The 19,487-nt window shown below is 43.1% G+C and overlaps 1 protein-coding gene across 2 annotated transcripts in view; it reads right to left on the reverse strand.

The window, feature by feature from the left end:
* The window catches only part of LOC130293713 (5-hydroxytryptamine receptor 3A-like), a 49,790-nt gene that overhangs the window by 17,505 nt on the left and 12,798 nt on the right, over positions 1–19,487 (reverse strand). For both annotated transcript variants that reach the window (XM_056542740.1, XM_056542739.1), the window contains exons 3-4: positions 14,260–14,429; positions 6,871–7,028 (exon numbers count right to left, since the gene is read on the reverse strand). In XM_056542740.1, the coding sequence (XP_056398715.1) occupies positions 6,871–7,028; positions 14,260–14,429 (328 nt within the window). The remainder of the gene's footprint in view (positions 1–6,870; positions 7,029–14,259; positions 14,430–19,487) is intronic.

Consider the following 19,487-nt stretch of genomic DNA (forward strand, 5'->3'; position numbering starts at 1 on the left):
GTTACGTCATGGGCAGTTCTGGTCCCCGCCGGACGGGGATTGGAACGGGATGCCTGCTGACATCATTCAGCAGGCATCCCGTGCAAATGCCCAGGGGGATCATTAGACCCCCCCATGTCGGCGATCGCCGCAAATCGCATGTGAATTCACACATGCGATTTGCGGCTATTCCGGCGACCCGGAGATACAAGGTGATCGGGGGTGTATGATCACCCACTGTATCTATGGGGAGGTGGCGATATTGCCATCCCCCCAGGATCGCCGCTATTGGCTGGACGATCGTCCAGCCAATAGCAGCCGGCAGGGGAGGAGTTAACAGCATCCTCCTGCAGCTCCCGCGGCTGGCTGGGTTCAGTCAGCGGTCAGAGCTGCTGGAGGAAGCCGGGGACCCCCCTCTGCCGAGATCGGAGCCCCCAGAGAAGAAAAGAAGCCCCCCCATAGATCAGGGAAAGCATACAGCCCAGGGAAAGGAAGGGTAAATAGTAAAAAAGAAAGTTAAAAAAGTTAAAAAAAAATTCCCCCCCCCGACCCCCTAATAGGTCCCCAAGGGTCTTCTGCAGTTTTTCAGTGTGACCGGGGCCCTATTAGGGGTTCAGGGTGCTGCATTAGCCCCCCATTTTTTTTGGCTGCAGCATTTTTTCCCCCCATATAACGGTGTGTGATTTCTAATCACACACCGTTATATATAGTATACACCAAGCACACACACAGTACATAACCCCCCCACACACACCGCCCCCACACACCGCCCCCCCCTCGCCACCGTGGAAAAAAGGCGAGGGCTCGCCGGGCGTTTTCGGTAGCGGAGGCATACACTTTTCTTGCCTCCGAATCTGTCAGTGAGGACGATGAAGATCCACCATTTCTGTGTTCTTCATCGTCCTCCTCATCATCTAGTAGTGATGATGAGCCCCCTGCACGGCGGCAGAGACGCCGCCAGGCGAGGCCACGCACCCCCCATGATAGTGGCCCAGTGGCCAGCACTAGTGCGAGTGGTGATGCCACTCGTACTAGGAGTCCGACCCCCCAGACAAGTTTACCGGAGCCCCCTTCCGGTGAACGTGTCTGGAGACCCCCAGAGGGTTATCAGCCATGGGTTCCGGAGTTTGTTGGCGACTCCAGAATCCGGATTGACAATTCTGGATTCACTGAAATTGACTATTTCAGTTATTTTTTTCAGTGACAGTTTTGTCAATCACATGGTGGAGCAGACGAATCTGTACACCAGGCAGTTCATCGCCCACCACCCTGATTCTTTTTTGGCCAGGTCCAATGAATGGTGCGCAATTGATGCAGCAGAAATGAGGACATTTTGGGGCCTCTTGCTGCATATGGGCCTGGTCAAAAAGCCCAGTGTCAGACAGTACTGGAGCGGGGACATCCTATACCAGAACCCGCTTTACAGTATGGTCATGACGCGGAGGCGGTTCGAGGCCATTTGGAAATGCCTGCATTATGCAGATAATGAGGCATGTCCACCCCGAGGTGATCCCGCCTATGACCGGCTTTACAAAGTGAGGCCGGTCATCGATCACTTAGGGGCCAAATTTTTGGAGGCCTATGTACCCCTCAGGGAGCTCTCAGTTGATGACTCTCTTATCAGTTTTAAGGGGAGACTCATCTTCCGCCAGTATATTCCCTCGAAGCGGGCGCGGTATGGCATGAAGCTCTATAAACTTTGTGAGAGTACCGCCGGGTACACTCTCAAGTTTAGAGTGTATGAGGGGCAAGATTCTCGTATTGAACCCCCAGATTGTTCCCCCACTCTGGGTGTTAGCGGGAAAATCGTTTGGGAGCTTGTGCACCCATTGCTGGATAAGGGTTACCACGTGTACGTGGACAACTTTTATACCAGCATCCCTCTGTTCACATCCCTTTCCGCCAGATCCACGTCCGCTTGTGGGACCGTGCGGAAAAACCAGAGAGGCCTCCCTCTAAATTTTGCTAAGACACCTATTCCCAAGGGTGAGTCCCGTGCCCTTGCCCATGAAAACCTGCTGCTGGTCAAGTATAAGGATAAGAGGGATGTCCTTATGCTGACCACTTTTCATGGCAACGGCAGCTCACCTGTCCCTGTGCGAGGTACGACAACACCGGTCCTCAAGCCCGATTGTATTCTGGACTACAATCGGTATATGGGGGGAGTTGATCTTTCTGATCAAGTCCTCAAGCCATATAACGCCATGCGGAAAACACGGGTATGGTACAAGAAAGTTGTGGTCTACATGGTACAGGTTGCCATGTACAACTCTTTTGTACTGTCCCAGTATGCTGGCAACTGTTCCAAGAAGAAGTCCTAAAGGTCCTGATCTTTGGCGACCGGGAAAGAGCAGGCCGGACTTCCCAAGGAACTGAAGTAATAGGTGCCAGGATCGTCCCAGGCCAACACTTTCCAGGTGAGATCCCCCACACTGGAAAGAAGGGACGAGCCCAGAAAATATGCAGAGTGTGTTACAAGAGGGGGATTCGGAAGGACACCACCACTCAATGTGACACTTGCCCAGATAATCCGGGCCTCTGCATTAAGGATTGCTTCAGGGAGTTTCACACTTCCATGGAGTTCTAAATTTTCCCTCTTTATTTTAATTTTCCACAATTTGACCCAAATGTACCAAGTACAGAGTACATTCCAAGTTTTAACACCATAAAACCACTAAATTGCCCCAAAAAAACTATTTAATCCCCAAAAAAAAATCATAAGACCTCTGGGGCTATTTTTTTTAATAAAAAATGGGTCATGGGTCACTGATTCACTATCATCGGGGACTTTTTATGTTGCCTCAAATGCGCAGCGCTCTCTCTCCACCTGAGCGGGGTGCGCATTTGAGGCAACAAGTTAGGGACGGCCACACATATCACATTCCAGAATGATTATTCAGAGCATAGGGTTTGGGGCGGGCATATTTTTTTGTTTTGGCTATGCTCTGTATCATCATTCTGCGAACATAATCTGTTTTATAATTTTATGTCCCACTGTACCCCATTTTAGTTAATTAGTGTACCCCAGTTATTTACCCCATGTAATGCCCCTTGATTGGGGGTCCCACTGCTTTGGCTCCACAGGAGAAAGCCAAAGCTCAAGGACCCTGACTGATCTCCGGCACCTCTGAGACCGGTGTGCACGCCGTTTACGCCCAGACTTGAGGTATGTCCTTACTCCAAAGAAATGTATTTACACATTTACAATGACATTTTCTCCTTTTACCACTTGTGAAAATGAAAAATTTGGGGTAACCCCAGCATTTTAGTGTAAAAAAAAAATCTAATTTTTCATTTTCACATCCCACTTCATGAATATTTATCAAACACCTGTGGGGTGTTAAGGCTCTCTGTACACCTTGTAATGTTCCTTGAGGGGTGCAGTTTCCAAAATAGTATGCCATGTGTTTTTTTTTTTTTTTTTGCTGTCCTGGCACCATAGGGGCTTCCTAAATGCGACATGTCCCCCCATTTCAGCAAAATTTGCAAATGTGACTCCTTCTCTTCTGAGCATTGTAGCGCTCCCGTAGTGCATTTGACTTCCACTTATGGGGTACTTCCATACTCAGAAGAGATGGGGTTACAAATTTTGGGGGTATTTTCTGCTATTAACCCTTGCAAAAATGTAAAATTTGGGGGGAAACACACATTTTACTGAAACCTATGTGGGGTAATAAGGCTCAGTTTATTCCTTGTTGCGTTCCTCAAGGGGTCTAGTTTCCAAAATGGTATGCCATGTGGTTTATTTTTGCTGTTCTGGCACCATAGGGGCTTCCTAAATGTGACATGCCCCCCGAGCAAAATTTGCTCTCAAAAAGCCAAATTTGACTCCTTCTCTTCTGAGCATTGTAGTTCGCCGGTAGTGCACTTCAGGTCAACTTATGGGGTACCTCCATACTCAGAAGAGATGGGGTTACAAATTTTCGGGGGTATTTTCTGCTATTAACCCTTGCAAAAATGTGAAATTTGGGGGGCAACACACATTTTAGTGAAAAATAAATGTTTTTTTTTACATATGCAAAAGTCGTGAAACCCCTGTGGGGTATTAAGGCTCAATTTATTCCTTGTTACGTTCCTCAAGGGGTCTAGTTTCCAAAATGGTATGCCATGTGTTTTTTTTTGCTGTTCTGGCACCATAGGGGCTTCCTAAATGCGACATGCCCCCCGAGCAGAATTTGCTCTCAAAAAGCCAAATATGACTCCTTCTCTTCTGAGCATTGTAGTTCGCCCGTAGTGCACTTCAGGTCAACTTATGGGGTACCTCCATACTCAGAAGAGATGGGGTTACAAATTTTGGGGGGTATTTTCTGCTATTAGCCCTTGAAAAAATGTGATATTTGGGGGGAAACTCACATTTTAGTGACATTTTTTTTTTTACATCGTGAAACCCCTGTGGGGTATTAAGGCTCACTTAATTCCTTGTTACGTTCCTCAAGGGGTTTAGTTTCTAAAATGGTATGCCATGTGGGTTTTTTTTTTTGCTGTTTTGGCACCATTGATTGCGACATGCCCCCCAAAAACCATTTCAGAAAAACGTACTCTCCAAAATCCCCTTGTCGCTACCGCTTTAACATCATCTGTCGATTAAGAATTGTCCAATCCCACTGAAGTATGTTTGTTGTCTAAACACACTTTCAGTATTAAAAGGGGAACTCCACTGGAAAACCTTTTTTTTTTTTTTTATCAACTGGTTAAACAGATTTGTAAATTACATCTATGAAAACAATCTTAATCCTTCCAGTACTTAACAGCTGCTGTATGCTCCACATGAAGTTATTTTCTTTTTGAATTTCCTTTCTGTCTGACCACAGTGCTCTCTGCTGACACCTCTGTCCATTTACGGAACTGTCCAGAGCAGGAGAGGTTTGCTATGGGGATTTGCTCCTACTGTGGGACAAGAACTAAGTTCAGACATCTGGTGAACGCAGTGAGCGAAAACTGCAGCTGGACTGACCTGGTAATGGGTGCTGAAGGGTAAGCGAAAGAACTCTTTACACTGTTCCACCGCAGGGCACCTGTCTTCTCAAGGTAAAGATTCTATGGTCCAGTGGCAGACATCAACCAGCTAAGCCTGTTTCAGCAACACTTTGGAGCAGGACTTGTAAGGTCCCCATCTCTCCTACGTGCACCAACGGCCATTAGGGCGAAGACAGGGGGGGTGAGTCGCAGGTGTGGGTGGGTAAGGAAAATCCACATTGCATTGCTTTTCATGCTATACTGTTGTCATTGTGTTTTCTTATGTTTGCTTGTTTATTTTCTATATAAAGTTAGTTCCAGTTAGGCTGTGTCAGTCTTATTGCATCAAGTATGTTCCCAGTGGGACCCCACATCCCTACCCAGGATGCTCCACTGGGTGGAGGCACTACCGCAGACATGTACCCCTGCTCCCAGATAGCAGAGGCTCAGGATCGGCCTGTTGGGCGTAGTGAGGTAACTAGGGTAAAGGACCCCAGAGACATTAAGGGACACCCCCATTAAGGGACACACTGGCATTGTGGAAAAGTTAACCAGCTAAGCTAAATCCCTTTGCCACTGCCTTGATGAGAAAGAGAACCTGTATGAGAATAGAAATAGGTAGACCAGAGGGCAGGGCCTTGTGTATTACCCTGGCATTCAATTACCCTGCTCAGGTGTCCACACAGATAGAAGCCTCTGGCCGCTCACCTTGTGCATACAAGAAAAGGGACCTTTTACCTCTATTAATGGGGTATTACCTGTTTTGAAAAAGCTACCTAGGGGTCTCAGGGAAGAGGCAATCTGTCATTTAGAACATGGTACGAAGGTAAAGGATAAAAAAAACTTATACCAATAAAAATGGATTCCAAGTCTGGAGTAATGTTCAAATCCAAAGGGGACTTGTTTATTTGCAGTACAATAAAATAATAAAAGTACAAATGGTGCATTTCAGGGTGCACGCGCCCTTTCCTTAGATTTGATGATGAAAAGGACTGGCTTAGCTAGTGAATTAAGTCTTATTAAAATCGCATTTTAAAACTTTTACCTAACTAACAGATGGTGAACAGTGTAATGCAATATAGCTGCATTCATTTTGATGATTAGGGGTAGGTCCTGGTATTCAGATACTCATCAGTAAGAAATAATAAATGTTAATGAATAATATCCCACTACTTGTTTAGATGTGCCCCTTTCCCTTTGAGGATTGCCTCTAAGAAGTTAATACAACATAATGAAAAAGAAATAATAAAAAAATGATGTATAATATATTAGTAGGTTAGTTAAACACCATAGGTTCACAAGGCACATGTAGAACAAGAATACGAACAAACTTTTAGCTCCATAAAATTTCAGGTGTTCATAGTTATCTTTTAAAAATGGTTACCTTCACTTGTCATTTGTAGTTATGACTATGCGCTATTTTGCGCTGCGGATGCACTGACAGCAGTCACAGAAGGACTGCAGTGCAAGCTTCAGGCTGCGGCCAGGTAGCTCTGTGTGTCTGCTCGTAGCGGCAGATTTCTACAGGGCGAAATCCGCCACTACAAGTAGACACACAGAACTACCCGGCGCACCCGGAAGCTAACTCTGCAGTCACTCTGTGATTGCCGTTGACGTCAGTCGCAGAAATATACGCTGTGGATGCACCCCGTGTGACCCTGCCCTTACTATGATTTCATTCAGCACTATTCATGATTTACATGGTGATTTCAATTCGAATTAAATTCAAGTATCATAAGTTTTTTTCAGTACCATATTTCCGAATGTGGTAAGACTATCTATATATTAATGTTTTCCTATATAGAGCTTGTCTGGCAAATACAATAATTAAAAAATATTTGCAACAAATATATTTAATATAAGCATGTATATATTCACTGCAGTACAACATACAGTAATATCAATTGATGTCTGACTTAGGGAAAGCCAACTTACATGGAAGACTATCAATGCAAATTTTCTTTCATGGTTAGTCTCCAGTTTGTAAATGGGATTTACATAGGAAAGTATCCATTCCCCTTGATGAAAATATTTCTGAATATCCCTTTTCATATTCTCTGCAGTTCTCCGAGCAAAAATATTAATATGTTCAACTAGAAACAAAAGAGTTATTAATAGTTCACAGGTCTCATTTAACTTGGAAAATACACTATACATAAAAAAAATAAAAATGCACCCAGATGGAAGTTTTGGATTGCTGCAAAACTTGACATGCAGTTATGTAAATGTTTACAGATGTGGGCTGATTAGACACTGGGTCTTGCCAGAGGGTGTAAAAGTGCTTCCCCTGTTGCACTATGAATAGAAAAAAAAGGCTATCAGAGGCTACTTTTGGGTAGTGTGCCTCCTGTTGAGAGTTCATCTCCCTGGATGGAGAGAGGATAAACTGATCAAACAACAAGCATGAAAAGCTCCTACAGTTACCTTGTCCACCATCCAGACACAGGTCTCCCCAGGGCTTTTAATCCACAGTGCCACAAGAGTAGTCTCAGAAAATGGTAGCAGAATGCCCTAGTGCCAAGCATCAGGGTACAGGCAAGTGGGGGGTGAGCTGAAACTGGAGGTAAAGATTCTGTAGAGTAGGCCAGGTGATTTAGCAGGGCTGGTGCAGTTACAACAGAAGACCTAAATAGATCAGATGCAGAATAACAGCAAACCTGGAACACAGCAGTCTGGAACACAGCAGACAATAACTTAAGCTGTTCAAACACACAATATTGCACAGGCACCACAGAAAGGGAAGAGTACTCTCTTATAGGTGGTGCCTGGTATGGATTGGAGGGGGATCCCATAGAGAGTGTACACTGGCCCTATAAGGCTCAGCCAGTGCTTGCACACAGCCCCTAGAGGGGAAAGGGTAAACTTCAGCAATGGCTGAAGCAGAAGGAGATAGTCCAGAGAAGGAAGACCAGGGTGCACAGATGAGATATGGCACAGAAGATGTTGCCTGATGCTGATAAGAACCAGGACACATAGTACACCGGTGGTTGCCAACCAGTGGCATTACATCTCCCCCTCATTACACACCCCTGTCTCGGCCTGGACCTTTTACAGCCACTTAGCAGAAGGAAGTTTGGTGTCGCAGCATCCATTAAATGTTTCCCCCAATTGAACTGGTGTCCTGAGAAACCTGGAATGCTTTGCACTAGATCTGTATTATTTTTGGCAACGAATCCAGGTTCTATTTGGGATCCTACATTGGTGGGGTTTAACCCCTTAAGGACCCTTGACGTAAGCGTACGTCATGGCACCCTGGTACTTAAGGACCCATGACGTACGCGTACGTCATGGGGAATTCCGGTCCCCACCACGCGCCGGGCGGGGATCGGACTGGGATACCTGCTGAAATCATTCAGCAGGCATCCCATGCAAATGCCCAGGGGGGGTCATCAGGTGAATTTACACTTGCGATTTGCGCAATTCCGGGTCATACTGGTCAATGGCGACCCGGAAAATAAGGGTGATTGGAGTTGTCCAAGACACCCACGATCCCCCTGAAGGAATAGGAGCGAGGTGGCAGGGGGGCCACCTCTCCTATCCCTGCTAATGGTCGTCAAGAAGCGACAACCTATAGCAGATCAGGGGTGGGGGGGTTAACTTTCGGTTTCCCCGTTCTGCCTACCCACAATAGGCGGGGCAGAACGGGGAAACCAACAGAGGACCGGCACCGAAGATCCACTTACCCATCCGGCGGCAGCGGGTGACGGGGATCGGCGGGCGGTGATGTCGTGCGGCTGGCTCCCTGGATCCTGCGGAAGCCGGGGAGTTGCCTAGCAACATCTAGAGGGCTACAGTTTGAGACCACTATACAGTGGTCTCTAAACTGTAGCCCTCCAGATGTTGCAAAACTACAACTCCCAGCATGCCCAGACAGCTATTTGCTGTCTGGGCATGCTGGGATTTGTAGTTTTGCAACATCTGGAGGGCCACAGTTTGGAGATCACTGTGCAGTTATCTCTAAACTGTGGCCCTCTAGATCTTGCAAAACTACAACTCCTAGCATGCCCACACAGCAGTTTTCTGTCTGGGCATGCTGGGATTTGTAGTTTTGCAACATCTGGAGGGCCACAGTTTGGAGATCACTGTGCAGTAGTCTCTAAACTGTAGCCCTCCAGATGTTGCAAAACTGAAAATCCCAGCATGCCCAAAGAGCAAACAGCTGTCTCGGCATGCTGGGAGTTGTAGTTGCGTACCCCCAGCTGTTACATAACTACATCTCCCTGCATACACTTCGGCGATCAGTACATGCTGGGAGTTGTAGTTTTCCAACAGCTGGAGGCAGACTGGTTGGAAAATACTGAGTTAGGTAACAGAACCTAACTGAAGGTTTTCCAACCAGTGTGCCTCCAGCTGTTGCAAAAGTACAACTCCCAGCATGCACGGTCTGTCAGTACATGCCGGGAGTTGTAGTTTTGAAACAGCTGGAGGCTTGCCCCTCCCATGTGAATGTACAGGGTACATTCACACTGGTGGGTTTACAGTAAGTTTCCTGCTTGAAGTTTGAGCTGCGGCAAATTTTTCACCGCAGCGCAAACTCCTAGCGGGAAACTCATTGTAAACCTCCGCTAGTACAAATGTACCCTAAAAACACTACACTAACACATAATAAAGAGTAAAACACTACATATACACCCCTTACACTGTCCTCCCAATAAAAATGAAAAACGTATCATACGGCAGTTTTTCCAAAATGGAGCCTCCAGCTGTTACAAAACAACAACTCCCAGCATTTCTGGAAGACCACTGACTGTCCGGGCATGCTGGGAGTTTAGCAACAGCTAGAGGCACCCTGTTTGGGAATCACTGGCGTAGAATACCCCTATGTCCACCCCTATGCAATCCCTAATTTAGTCCTCAAATGCGCAAGGCGCTCTCTCACTTCGGAGCCCTATCGTATTTCAATGAAACAGTTTAGGGTCACATATGGGGTATTTCCGTACTCGGGAGAAATTGCACTTCAAATTTTGGGGGGCTTTTTCTCTTTTTACCTCTTATGAAAAGAAAAAGTTTTTACACTAACATACTGGTGATGCCCCATACTTTTAATTTTCACAAGCGGTAAAAGGAAAAAAAGACCCCCAAAATTTTTAACGCAATTTCTCCTATGGAAATACCCCATATGTGGGCATAAAATGCTCTGCGGGCGCACAACAGGGCTCAGGAGTGAGAGCGCACTATGTACATTTGAGGCCTAAATTGGTGATTTGCACAGGGGTGGCTGATTTTACAGCGGTTCTGACATAAACGCAAAAAAATAAATACCCACATGTGATCCCTTTTTGGAAACTACACCCCTCACGGAACGTAACAAAGGGTACAGTGAGCCTTAACACCCCACAGGTGTTTGAATAATTTTCCTTACAGTTGGATGGGAAAGTGAAAAAAAAAAATGTTTTTCACTAAAATGCTGGTGTTATCCTAAATTTTTCATTTTCACAAGGGAAAATAGGAAAAAAGCCCCCCAAAATTTGCAACCCCATTTCTTCTGAGTAAGAACATACCCCATACGTGGATGTAAAGTGCTCTGCGGGCGAACTACAATGTTCAGAAGAGAAGGAGCGCCATTGGGCTTTTGAAGAGAAAATTTGTCCGTAATTGAAGGCCACGTGTGTTTCCAGAGCCCCCCTGGTACCAGAAAACTGGACCCCCCCCCCACATGTGACCCCATTTTGGAAATTACACCCCTCATGTATTGTTATAAGGGGTACAATGAGCATTTACGCCCCACAGGTGTCTGACAGATTTTTGGAACAGTGGTCCGTGAAAATGAAAAATGTAAAAATGCCAGTGAGGGGTGTAGTTTCCAAAATGGGGTCACATGTGGAGGTGTCCACTGTTCTGGCACCACGGGGGGCTTTGTAAACGCACATGGCCCCTGACTAGCATTCCAAACAAATTCACTCTCCAAAAGCTCAATGGCACTCCTCCTCTTCGGAGCATTGTAGTTTGCCAGCAGAGCACTTGATGTCCACACATGGGGTATTTCCATACTCAGAAGAAATGGGGTTACACATTTTGGGGGTCATTTTCTACTAATAACCCTTGTAAAAATGTAAAATTTGGGGGGAAAAATGCATTTTTGTGAAAAAATTTTCATTTACACATCCAACTTTAACAACAAGTTGTCAAATACCTGTGGGGTGTTAAGGCTCACTGTACCGCTTGTTAAGTTCCTTGAGGGATGTAGTTTCCAAATTAGTATGCCATGTGTTTTTTTTTTTTTTGCTGTTCTGGCACCATAGGGGCTTCTTAAATGTGACATGCCCCCCAAAAACTTTTTCAGAAAAACTCACTCTCCAAAATCCCACTGTCGCTCCTTCTCTTCTGAGCCCTCTAGTGCACCCACAGAGCACTTGTCATACACATATTAGGTATTTCCTTACTCGACAGAAATTAGGTTACACATTTTAGGAAGATTTCTCTGCTTTTACCCCTGGAAAAAAATTCTAAAACTGGGTCTACAAGAACATGCCAGTGTAAAAAATGAAGATTTTGAATTTTCTCCTTCAATTTGCTGCTATTCCTGTGAAACACCTAAAGGGTTAAAAAAACTTTTGAATGTCCTTTTGGATACTTTGCGGAGTGTAGTTTTTATAATGGGGTCATTTATGGGGTATTTCTAATAAGAAGGCCCTTCAAATCCACTTCAAAACAGAACTGGTCCCTGTAAATTTTCAATTTCGAAAATTTTGTGAAAAATTTGAAAAATGCTGCTATACTTTGAAGCCCTCTGATGTCTTCCAAAAGTAAAAACATGTCAACTTTATGATGCAAACATAAATTAGACATATTGTATATGTGAATCAATATATAATTTATTTGAAATATTTATTTTCCTTATAAGCAGAGAGCTTCAAAATAAAAGAAATGACAAATTTCCCATTTTTTCATCATATTTTGGAATTTTTGACTAAGAAATGATGCAAGTATCGACAAAATTTCACCACTAACATGAAGTAGAATATGTCACGAAAAAATCTTGGAATCAGAATGAAAGGTAAAAGCATCCCAGAGTTATTAATGCTTAAAGTGACAGTGGTCAGATGTGCAAAAAATGGCCGGGTCCTACACTGAAAATTGGCTGGCTCCTTAACGGGTTAATTATGGAGACCTCATGGTGAGCACTTCAATCCTGCCTTTGCTGTGGAGTGACACACTGCCCCAACTACTGTGTGATGATCTGGGGAGCCAGACAATCGGTCGCTCTTAGTAGTGATATGAGGAACACCAGCAGCTCAGTGATATTTGCAGGTACATGTGTTTCCTCTCATGGCAGGGCTTCGAGCTAGCATTTTTTTTTTCACAGGATAATAATTTCCCAGGAATCTAACCAAATTGTAACACTTCTTTTGTCTGCACAGTTTCCAGATTGTTTTTTTTCCAAAACAAACATTTTAATTTTCAACAGAGATGGCCAACAGGGCACTAGAGCTTTCTTTCAGTTATACAGTCTGCCCTAGCAAACTTAATTTATTCACTTAAATATACTGTAATTACTTGCATATGTAATAATTAGATTCCAACAACTTCTTCTTGGTGCATTATTTATTTTTTCAATGAATATATTATAGCTAATCCAGGACAAAGGTAAAATACTAAAATACTAAATGTGTGTCAGGTAGGCTGAACTGTCGACTATCTGAGAGTTATACTAGGCATTTTTAGAAGGGGAGGAGGAAAAAAAGAAAGTGCAAAAATGAAAATTGCCTTGGTCCTAAAGGCCACAATGGACTTGGTCCTTAAGGGGTTAAAGTTATTCTCCAACTTCAGAAATTGATGGCCTATATTCAGGATAGGCCACCAATTTCTGATCTATTCTGACAATCTGCTATTCAGGTGAGCCATGGTGTGCCATACATTGCGTTGTGGTAGTGACGGGCTGTTGTAACTCAGCTCATATTTACTTCAATGGGAGTCGAGCTGCAGTACCCCAACAAAACCGCTACAAAGTGCACACAGCCAAGGCTTCCAGCTGATCTACATTTTGCATACTTAGGTGCCACTGCCCACCCAAACAGCTATTCTGTGGGGTGCCAGGTGCCGTCACTCAGCCGGTCAGAGGTTAGGCCATCAATATCTAATGTTTGGGAAATACCTTTAACTCTATATCCATGCAGGGGACTCGATTCTTTATTTTTTTTTGTTAAAAAAAAATTGACAGAGCCCATGAGAAGATAAATGAAACATCTTTCAAAACAGAACTGTTTCTATTTAGAAAGAAATAGACATTAAAGTGGAATTTTTACATGTAACATACATAGGAATTTAGGGACAGGCATGTATGAAATGAAGACTCTCTAAGGCTAAGTTTCCACTTCCACTTTTTTTTTCTGGCAGTTTTTGGAAAACTGCCACTGCAGTTTTTGAGCCAAAGTCAGAAGTGGATCCATAAGGGAGGAGAAATGTAAGTCCTTCCTTTATATTTCCTATTCCTTTTGAGTACACTTCTGTTTTTGGCTCAAAAACTGCAGCAGCAGTTTTCCAAAAACTGTCAGAAAAAAAACAAGTGGAAACTTAGCATAAAGGAAGAAATACTGAAGCTGACATCAATATTTGGATTTAAAGGGGTATTCCACTGGAAAACATTTTTTTTAATCAACTGGTGCCAGAAAGTTAAACAGATTTGTAAATTACAATGTGCACGGAGAAGGTGAAAAAAGTCGGCAGACTCACCAAGGCTTCTTTTTTCAGGAAGCCTTGGTGAGTCTGCCGACTTTTTTCACCTTCTCCTTGCACATTGTATTTGACTCGTCTTACAAGTCAGAGCACTACCTTAGCTTCGGGGACTACTCCTATTCATCCTAGATCCAGGTCCTTTCGGTGGTCAGCAGCAGTGCCGGACATTGATATCTCTGTTTTTTGCCAGATTTGTAAATTACTTCTATTTAAAAATCTTAACCCTTCCAGTACTTATCAGCTGCTGTATGTTCCTGAGGAAGTTCGTTTCTTTTTGAATTTCCTTTCTGTCTGACCACTGTGCTCTCTGCTGACACCTCTATCCATTTTAGGAATTATCCAGAGTAGGAGCAAATCGCCATAGCAAACCTATCCTGCTCTGGACAGTTCCTAAAATGGACAGAGGTGTCAGCAGAGAGCACAGGGGTCAGACAGAAAGGAAATTTAAAAAGAAAAGAACTTCATCTGGAACATACAGCAGCTGATAAGTACTGGAAGGGTTACATTTTTTTAAATAGAAGTAATTTACAAATCTGTTTAACTTTCTGGCACCAGTTGATTTGAAAACATTTTAGTTTAGTGGAGTACCCCTGTAAGTTTTTTTTTCACCGTGAATGTGATTTACATTGTCGTAAAGTAAAGATGTACCTGAATGAAGTTGACTATAAAAACTTAGAGTACAATTGTGAACATCAAAAGGGAAGAAGTATATGTAGAACAAGCACATGGATGATCCTGTGTGTGTCTTCTGATATTTTACTAGTCCCATGTTATTAATGTAGACAAAACTAGGTCCTGAGGAACTCTCAGGGGCCACACTGTGGGAAGATAAAACACAACATTAATGCAAATGGTTAAAGATTATTTCATTATTGTCGGTCAGTACTTTATTTTCCCAAGGAGAACAATAATTTGGACACTGATTACTTGTTGTTCAGCCACTATATTATACATGCTGGTCAACTCTCCTAGAATCTCCAGAAGAGAGTCTTTTTCCAGAGACCTGCTTCTGTCTGAACACTTACTTATCCATATTTCTACAGTTCTCTTCTTCTCTCCTTGGTGCCACCACAATGTTTGGACACAGCTGTAAGATTTGACTCCTGATGTGATAATGCAGATTTATTAAAAAGGAAAAACTAAAACTTCACATGGACCCCCCCCCCCCCCCCGCTGTCTAAATAAGGTCTCACAGCTAACAACGCATATCAGAGCATGAACCAAGCCATGAGAGGGAAAGAACTGCCTGTAGGGCTCCGAGATATGATTGTGTGGAGGCAAAGGTCGCGGGAAGGTTGGAGCACAATGGACTCCATAGTTCTTAAGTGGAAGATGTTTAAAACAACCAGAACTCTTCCTAGAACTGGCCGCTCCACCAACAAACTAAGTAATCGGGGGAGAAGGGTCTTGGTCACTCTGATTGTCATGGTCACTCCAGTGAAACAGGGGGCATCTATGAATCACAATCAAACCCAATCAAAAATCTGTGAAGATAGCTGAAAATGGCTTCCACTAACGGTATTCATCCAATCTGACAGAGCATGAGAAGATATGCAGGGAGCAATGGGAAAAAAATCCCCAAATCCAGATGTGTAAACCTTGTGGCAAAGGTGCTTCAACTAAGTACTGAGTAAAGGGTCTGAATACTTATGTCCATGAGAAATATCATTTTTTTCCTTTTTAATCAATGAGCAAAACATTTTTAAAATGCTGTTTTTTACAGTCTTGTTATGGGACACTGCATGCAGATTGAGAGGAAAAACTTGAGTTTTGTTGAATTAAGCACAAGGCCGCAATATTACAAATGTGAAAAAAGCTAAAGGGTCTGAAGACTTTCCTAATGCATTGTATGTAGGTTTTCCCAATATACTGTATGTAGTGACAACACATTAAAATAACATTACCAGTGAAATGCATAGCTAGAGATGATAGTCATGTGCTTGGCCTGTTTGTTGTCTTACAATTAGAGGCTTTTGAATAGTTTAATAATATAAAAAGCATGGCATTCTTGAAAGTTCTTCTGCACATGAGTGGAGACAGGCTTTATGAAACGGGATCTGTTTGCTCCATACAAGGTACGAAGCTGTAGACCCTGGCAGTAAGTCATGAGATAAATCTAACTTTACCTGTGTTTAATGTGATGGCCGTCTATCGATATATAAAACTCAATGTGTGTGTTGTATGTTACAGCATCACTTCCAAACAGATACTTTGATAGAACTTGGTACATATGTCACTTATATGTCAACTATATGTCAACTTTATGCAATCTACAGGACTTATGGTACCTTACTCTACAAGATATGAGGTTGGGATATGAGGACGGGTTATGAGGTATGGATATGAGACCAGGATGTCAGGATAGAATATGAGGACAGGGTATAAAGATGGCATATGAGGTCAGGATATGCGGATACTCCAAATATTCCTCCAAAAAAGACTGAATTATCAGGGCGCCAAGAGAGCTAGTGAAGTGGTGGGGCTGTTCCTTCAAAGTGATAACCCGCTTTGTGTGTGTGACCCCCAGTGTGAGCAGGGCTGTAGGGACCCCAACTCTTCTGCACTTTACTACATTTTCACAGAATTTTCACTGAAGTAACAATGTATATATATATATATATATATATATATATATATATATATATATACGCCCCTGACATTTTTCAAGAAAATTAAGTATTTCTCACAGAAAAAGATTGCAGTAACACATCTTTTGCTATACACATGTTTATTCCCTTTGTGTGTATTGGAACTAAACCAAAAAAAGGGAGGGAAAAAAAAGCAAATTGGACATAATGTCACACCAAACTCCAAAAATTGGATGGAAAAAATTATTGACACCCTTAACTTAATATTTGGTTGCACACTCTTTGGAAAAAATAACAGAAATCAGTCGCTTCCCATCAATAAGCTTCTTACACCTCTCAGCCGGAATGTTGGACTGCTCTTCCTTTGCAAACTGCTCCAGGTCTCTCTTATTGGAAGGCGCCTTTTCCCAACAGCAATTTTAAAATCTCTCCACAAGTGCTCAATGAGATTTGGATCTGGACTCATTTCTTTCCACTTCAGAACTCTTCAGCGCTTTGTTACCATCCATTTCTGGGTGCTTTTTGACGTATCTTTGGAATCATTGTCCTGCTGAAAGACCCAACATCTCAGACACAAACCCAGCTTTCTGACACTGGGCTGTACAGTGCGACCCAAAATCCGCTGGTAATCCTCAGATTTTATGATGCCTTACACACATTCAAGGAACCCAGTGCTAGAGGCAGCAAAACGACCCCAAAATATAATTGAACCTCCACCATATTTTACTGTAAGTACTGTGTTCTTTTCTTTGTAGGCCTTATTCTGTTTTCAGTAAACAGTAGAATGATGTGCTTTACCAAAAAGCTCTATCTTGGTCTCATATGTTTTCCCAGAAGGATTTTGGCTTACTCAAGTTCATTTTGGCAAAATGTAGTCTTGCTTTTTTATGTCTCTGTGTCAGCAGTGGGGTCCTTCTGGGTCTCATGCCATAGCATTTAATTTAATTGTCGACAGATAGTTCGCGCTGACACTGATGCTTCCTGAGACAAAATGCAAAGACTAAGTGAACTTCTCTCCTTTATATCTGCTTTCAGGTGTGATTTTTATATTGCCCACACCTGTTACTTGCCTCAGGTGAGTTTAATGGAGCATCACATGCTTGAAACAATTTTATTTATCCACAATTTTGAAAGGGTACCAATAATTTTGTCCAGCCCATTTTTGGAGTTTGGTGTGACATTATGTCCCATTTGCATTTTTGTCTCCCTTTTTTGGTTTAGTTCCAATACACACAAAGGGAATAAACATGTGTATAGCAAAACATGTGTTACTGCAATCCTTTTCTGTGAGAAATAATTTTCTTGAAAAATATCTGGGGTGCCAACATTTACGGCTATGATTGTATATAAATGTATAAACTGTATACACCTCACATCCCGACCTCACATCCTGTCCTCATATCTCGACTTCATATCCTGTCCTCCTATCCCGTCCTCATATTCTGACCTTTTATCTTGACCTCATATCCCGTCCTCATATCCTGACCTCCTATCCCATCCTCCTATCTTGACCTCATATTCTGTCCTCATATTCCATCCTCATATCCCAACCTCATATCTCGACCTCCTATCCTGACCTCCTATCCCGACCTCCTATCCCGACCTCCTATCCCGACCTCAAATCCCGACCTCCTATCCCATCCTCCTATCTCGACCTCATATCCTGTCCTCATATCCCGTCCTCATATCCCATCCTCATATCCCGACCTCATATCCCGACCTCATATCTCAACCGCCTATCCCAACATCCTATTCTGACTTCCTATATTGTCTTCATATTCCGTCATCATATCCCATCCTCATATCCCGTCCTCCTATCCTGTCCTCCTATCCCATCCTCCTATCTCGACCTCATATCCTGTCCTCATATCCCGACCTCATATCCCTTTCTCATATCCCGTCTTCATATCCCGACCTCATATACCGTCCTTATATCCCACCCTAAAATCCTGTCCTCATATCCCGACCTCATATCCCGTTCTCATGTTCCATCCTCATATCCTGTCCTCAGGTGGGACTGATTTGTGATGAAGATATTGTAAGCTGAAAATAGAAGGGGGCGTGGCTTTGTGCAACTGGGCGGGATTTGCAAACCAGACCGATGCACAAAAAGGGTAGATAATAAAAGGGGTGGGGCTTAAAATGTGGGCATGTCTTTGTGAGATCGGGTGTGGCTTGCAAGCCAGACTGACACATTCACAAGGAGATGCATAGTGGAGCTTGTGGAGTAAGGTACTGGAAGTCCCAAATACTTACATAGGACTTGAAACAAAAACCCATCTGTTATATAAGGGTGTAGATAAGGGTTAATTTAACTATCATATCTTTTTATTTGACATATAAGTAATATGTGTACCAGGTATAATTGAAATATCTTCAGCTGTATGGAAATTATGCGGGAACATACATTTCCCATTGATTTGCATGGGACTTTAAACAAAAACCCCGACCCTCACAAATGGGGGTTGTCACAATCACACCCTATCGGTCCAGCCAAGACATTAGAGAGAGTGTGATGGTGCAAGGGTTAAGGCCATCGGACCTCTGGGTATCCACTACAAATCCCAGCAAGTCACCAAACTAACCCTTAGATAAACGTGTTTTACCAGAGCCTCCTTCAGAAAGGTGAGCTCATATATTTAGAGATCAAAGACCAGAGCTGATTAATTAAAAATTTAATCTGATAAAAGGTATCACAGTGCTGACTATATAAAAATACAGAAACAAATGACATACAGTTACAAAAATATATAAAAAAGTTTTGCAAGGCAAGTTCAGAAAACAAAAGATGAAGTTCTTACAGCATGATGATATAGCAGTCAATGAGTGAGTTCCAGCTGTTCTTAGGATGGTCTTGTCAGCTCGTTGCACAGCATTGAACAACCCACTTTTAGTCTAGCATTGTTTAAATATCATATCTGCTTTCTTGGGAGGGAGACTCCATTCCCCCCCTCCCCTCTGATCCCACCAGGTGGGGCATCTCTCTTCCTGACGCCTTATCTGTTTGATTATATGATGGGACCAGAGTGCACGACTTCAAAGGAGATGTAAACAAACAGCCAGACCCCCAATAAAATGCAATACACAAAATACAGTCTGAATGACCTCTCACCCATGTCTTGGATAAGACATTACACAGTTACAATTATAATACACATATAGGATTTTAATAATCAGGCCTTGGGCCTGACAGGGGTAGTTAAAGGTTAAATCAACTATCCTATATTTTAAGTGGACATATAAGTATAAGTGACCAAGTATTATCGAAATATCTCCAGCCGTTTGGAA

Source organism: Hyla sarda, chromosome 10 (assembly GCF_029499605.1).
Source record: "Hyla sarda isolate aHylSar1 chromosome 10, aHylSar1.hap1, whole genome shotgun sequence".
Taxonomy (NCBI): Eukaryota; Metazoa; Chordata; class Amphibia; order Anura; family Hylidae; genus Hyla; species Hyla sarda.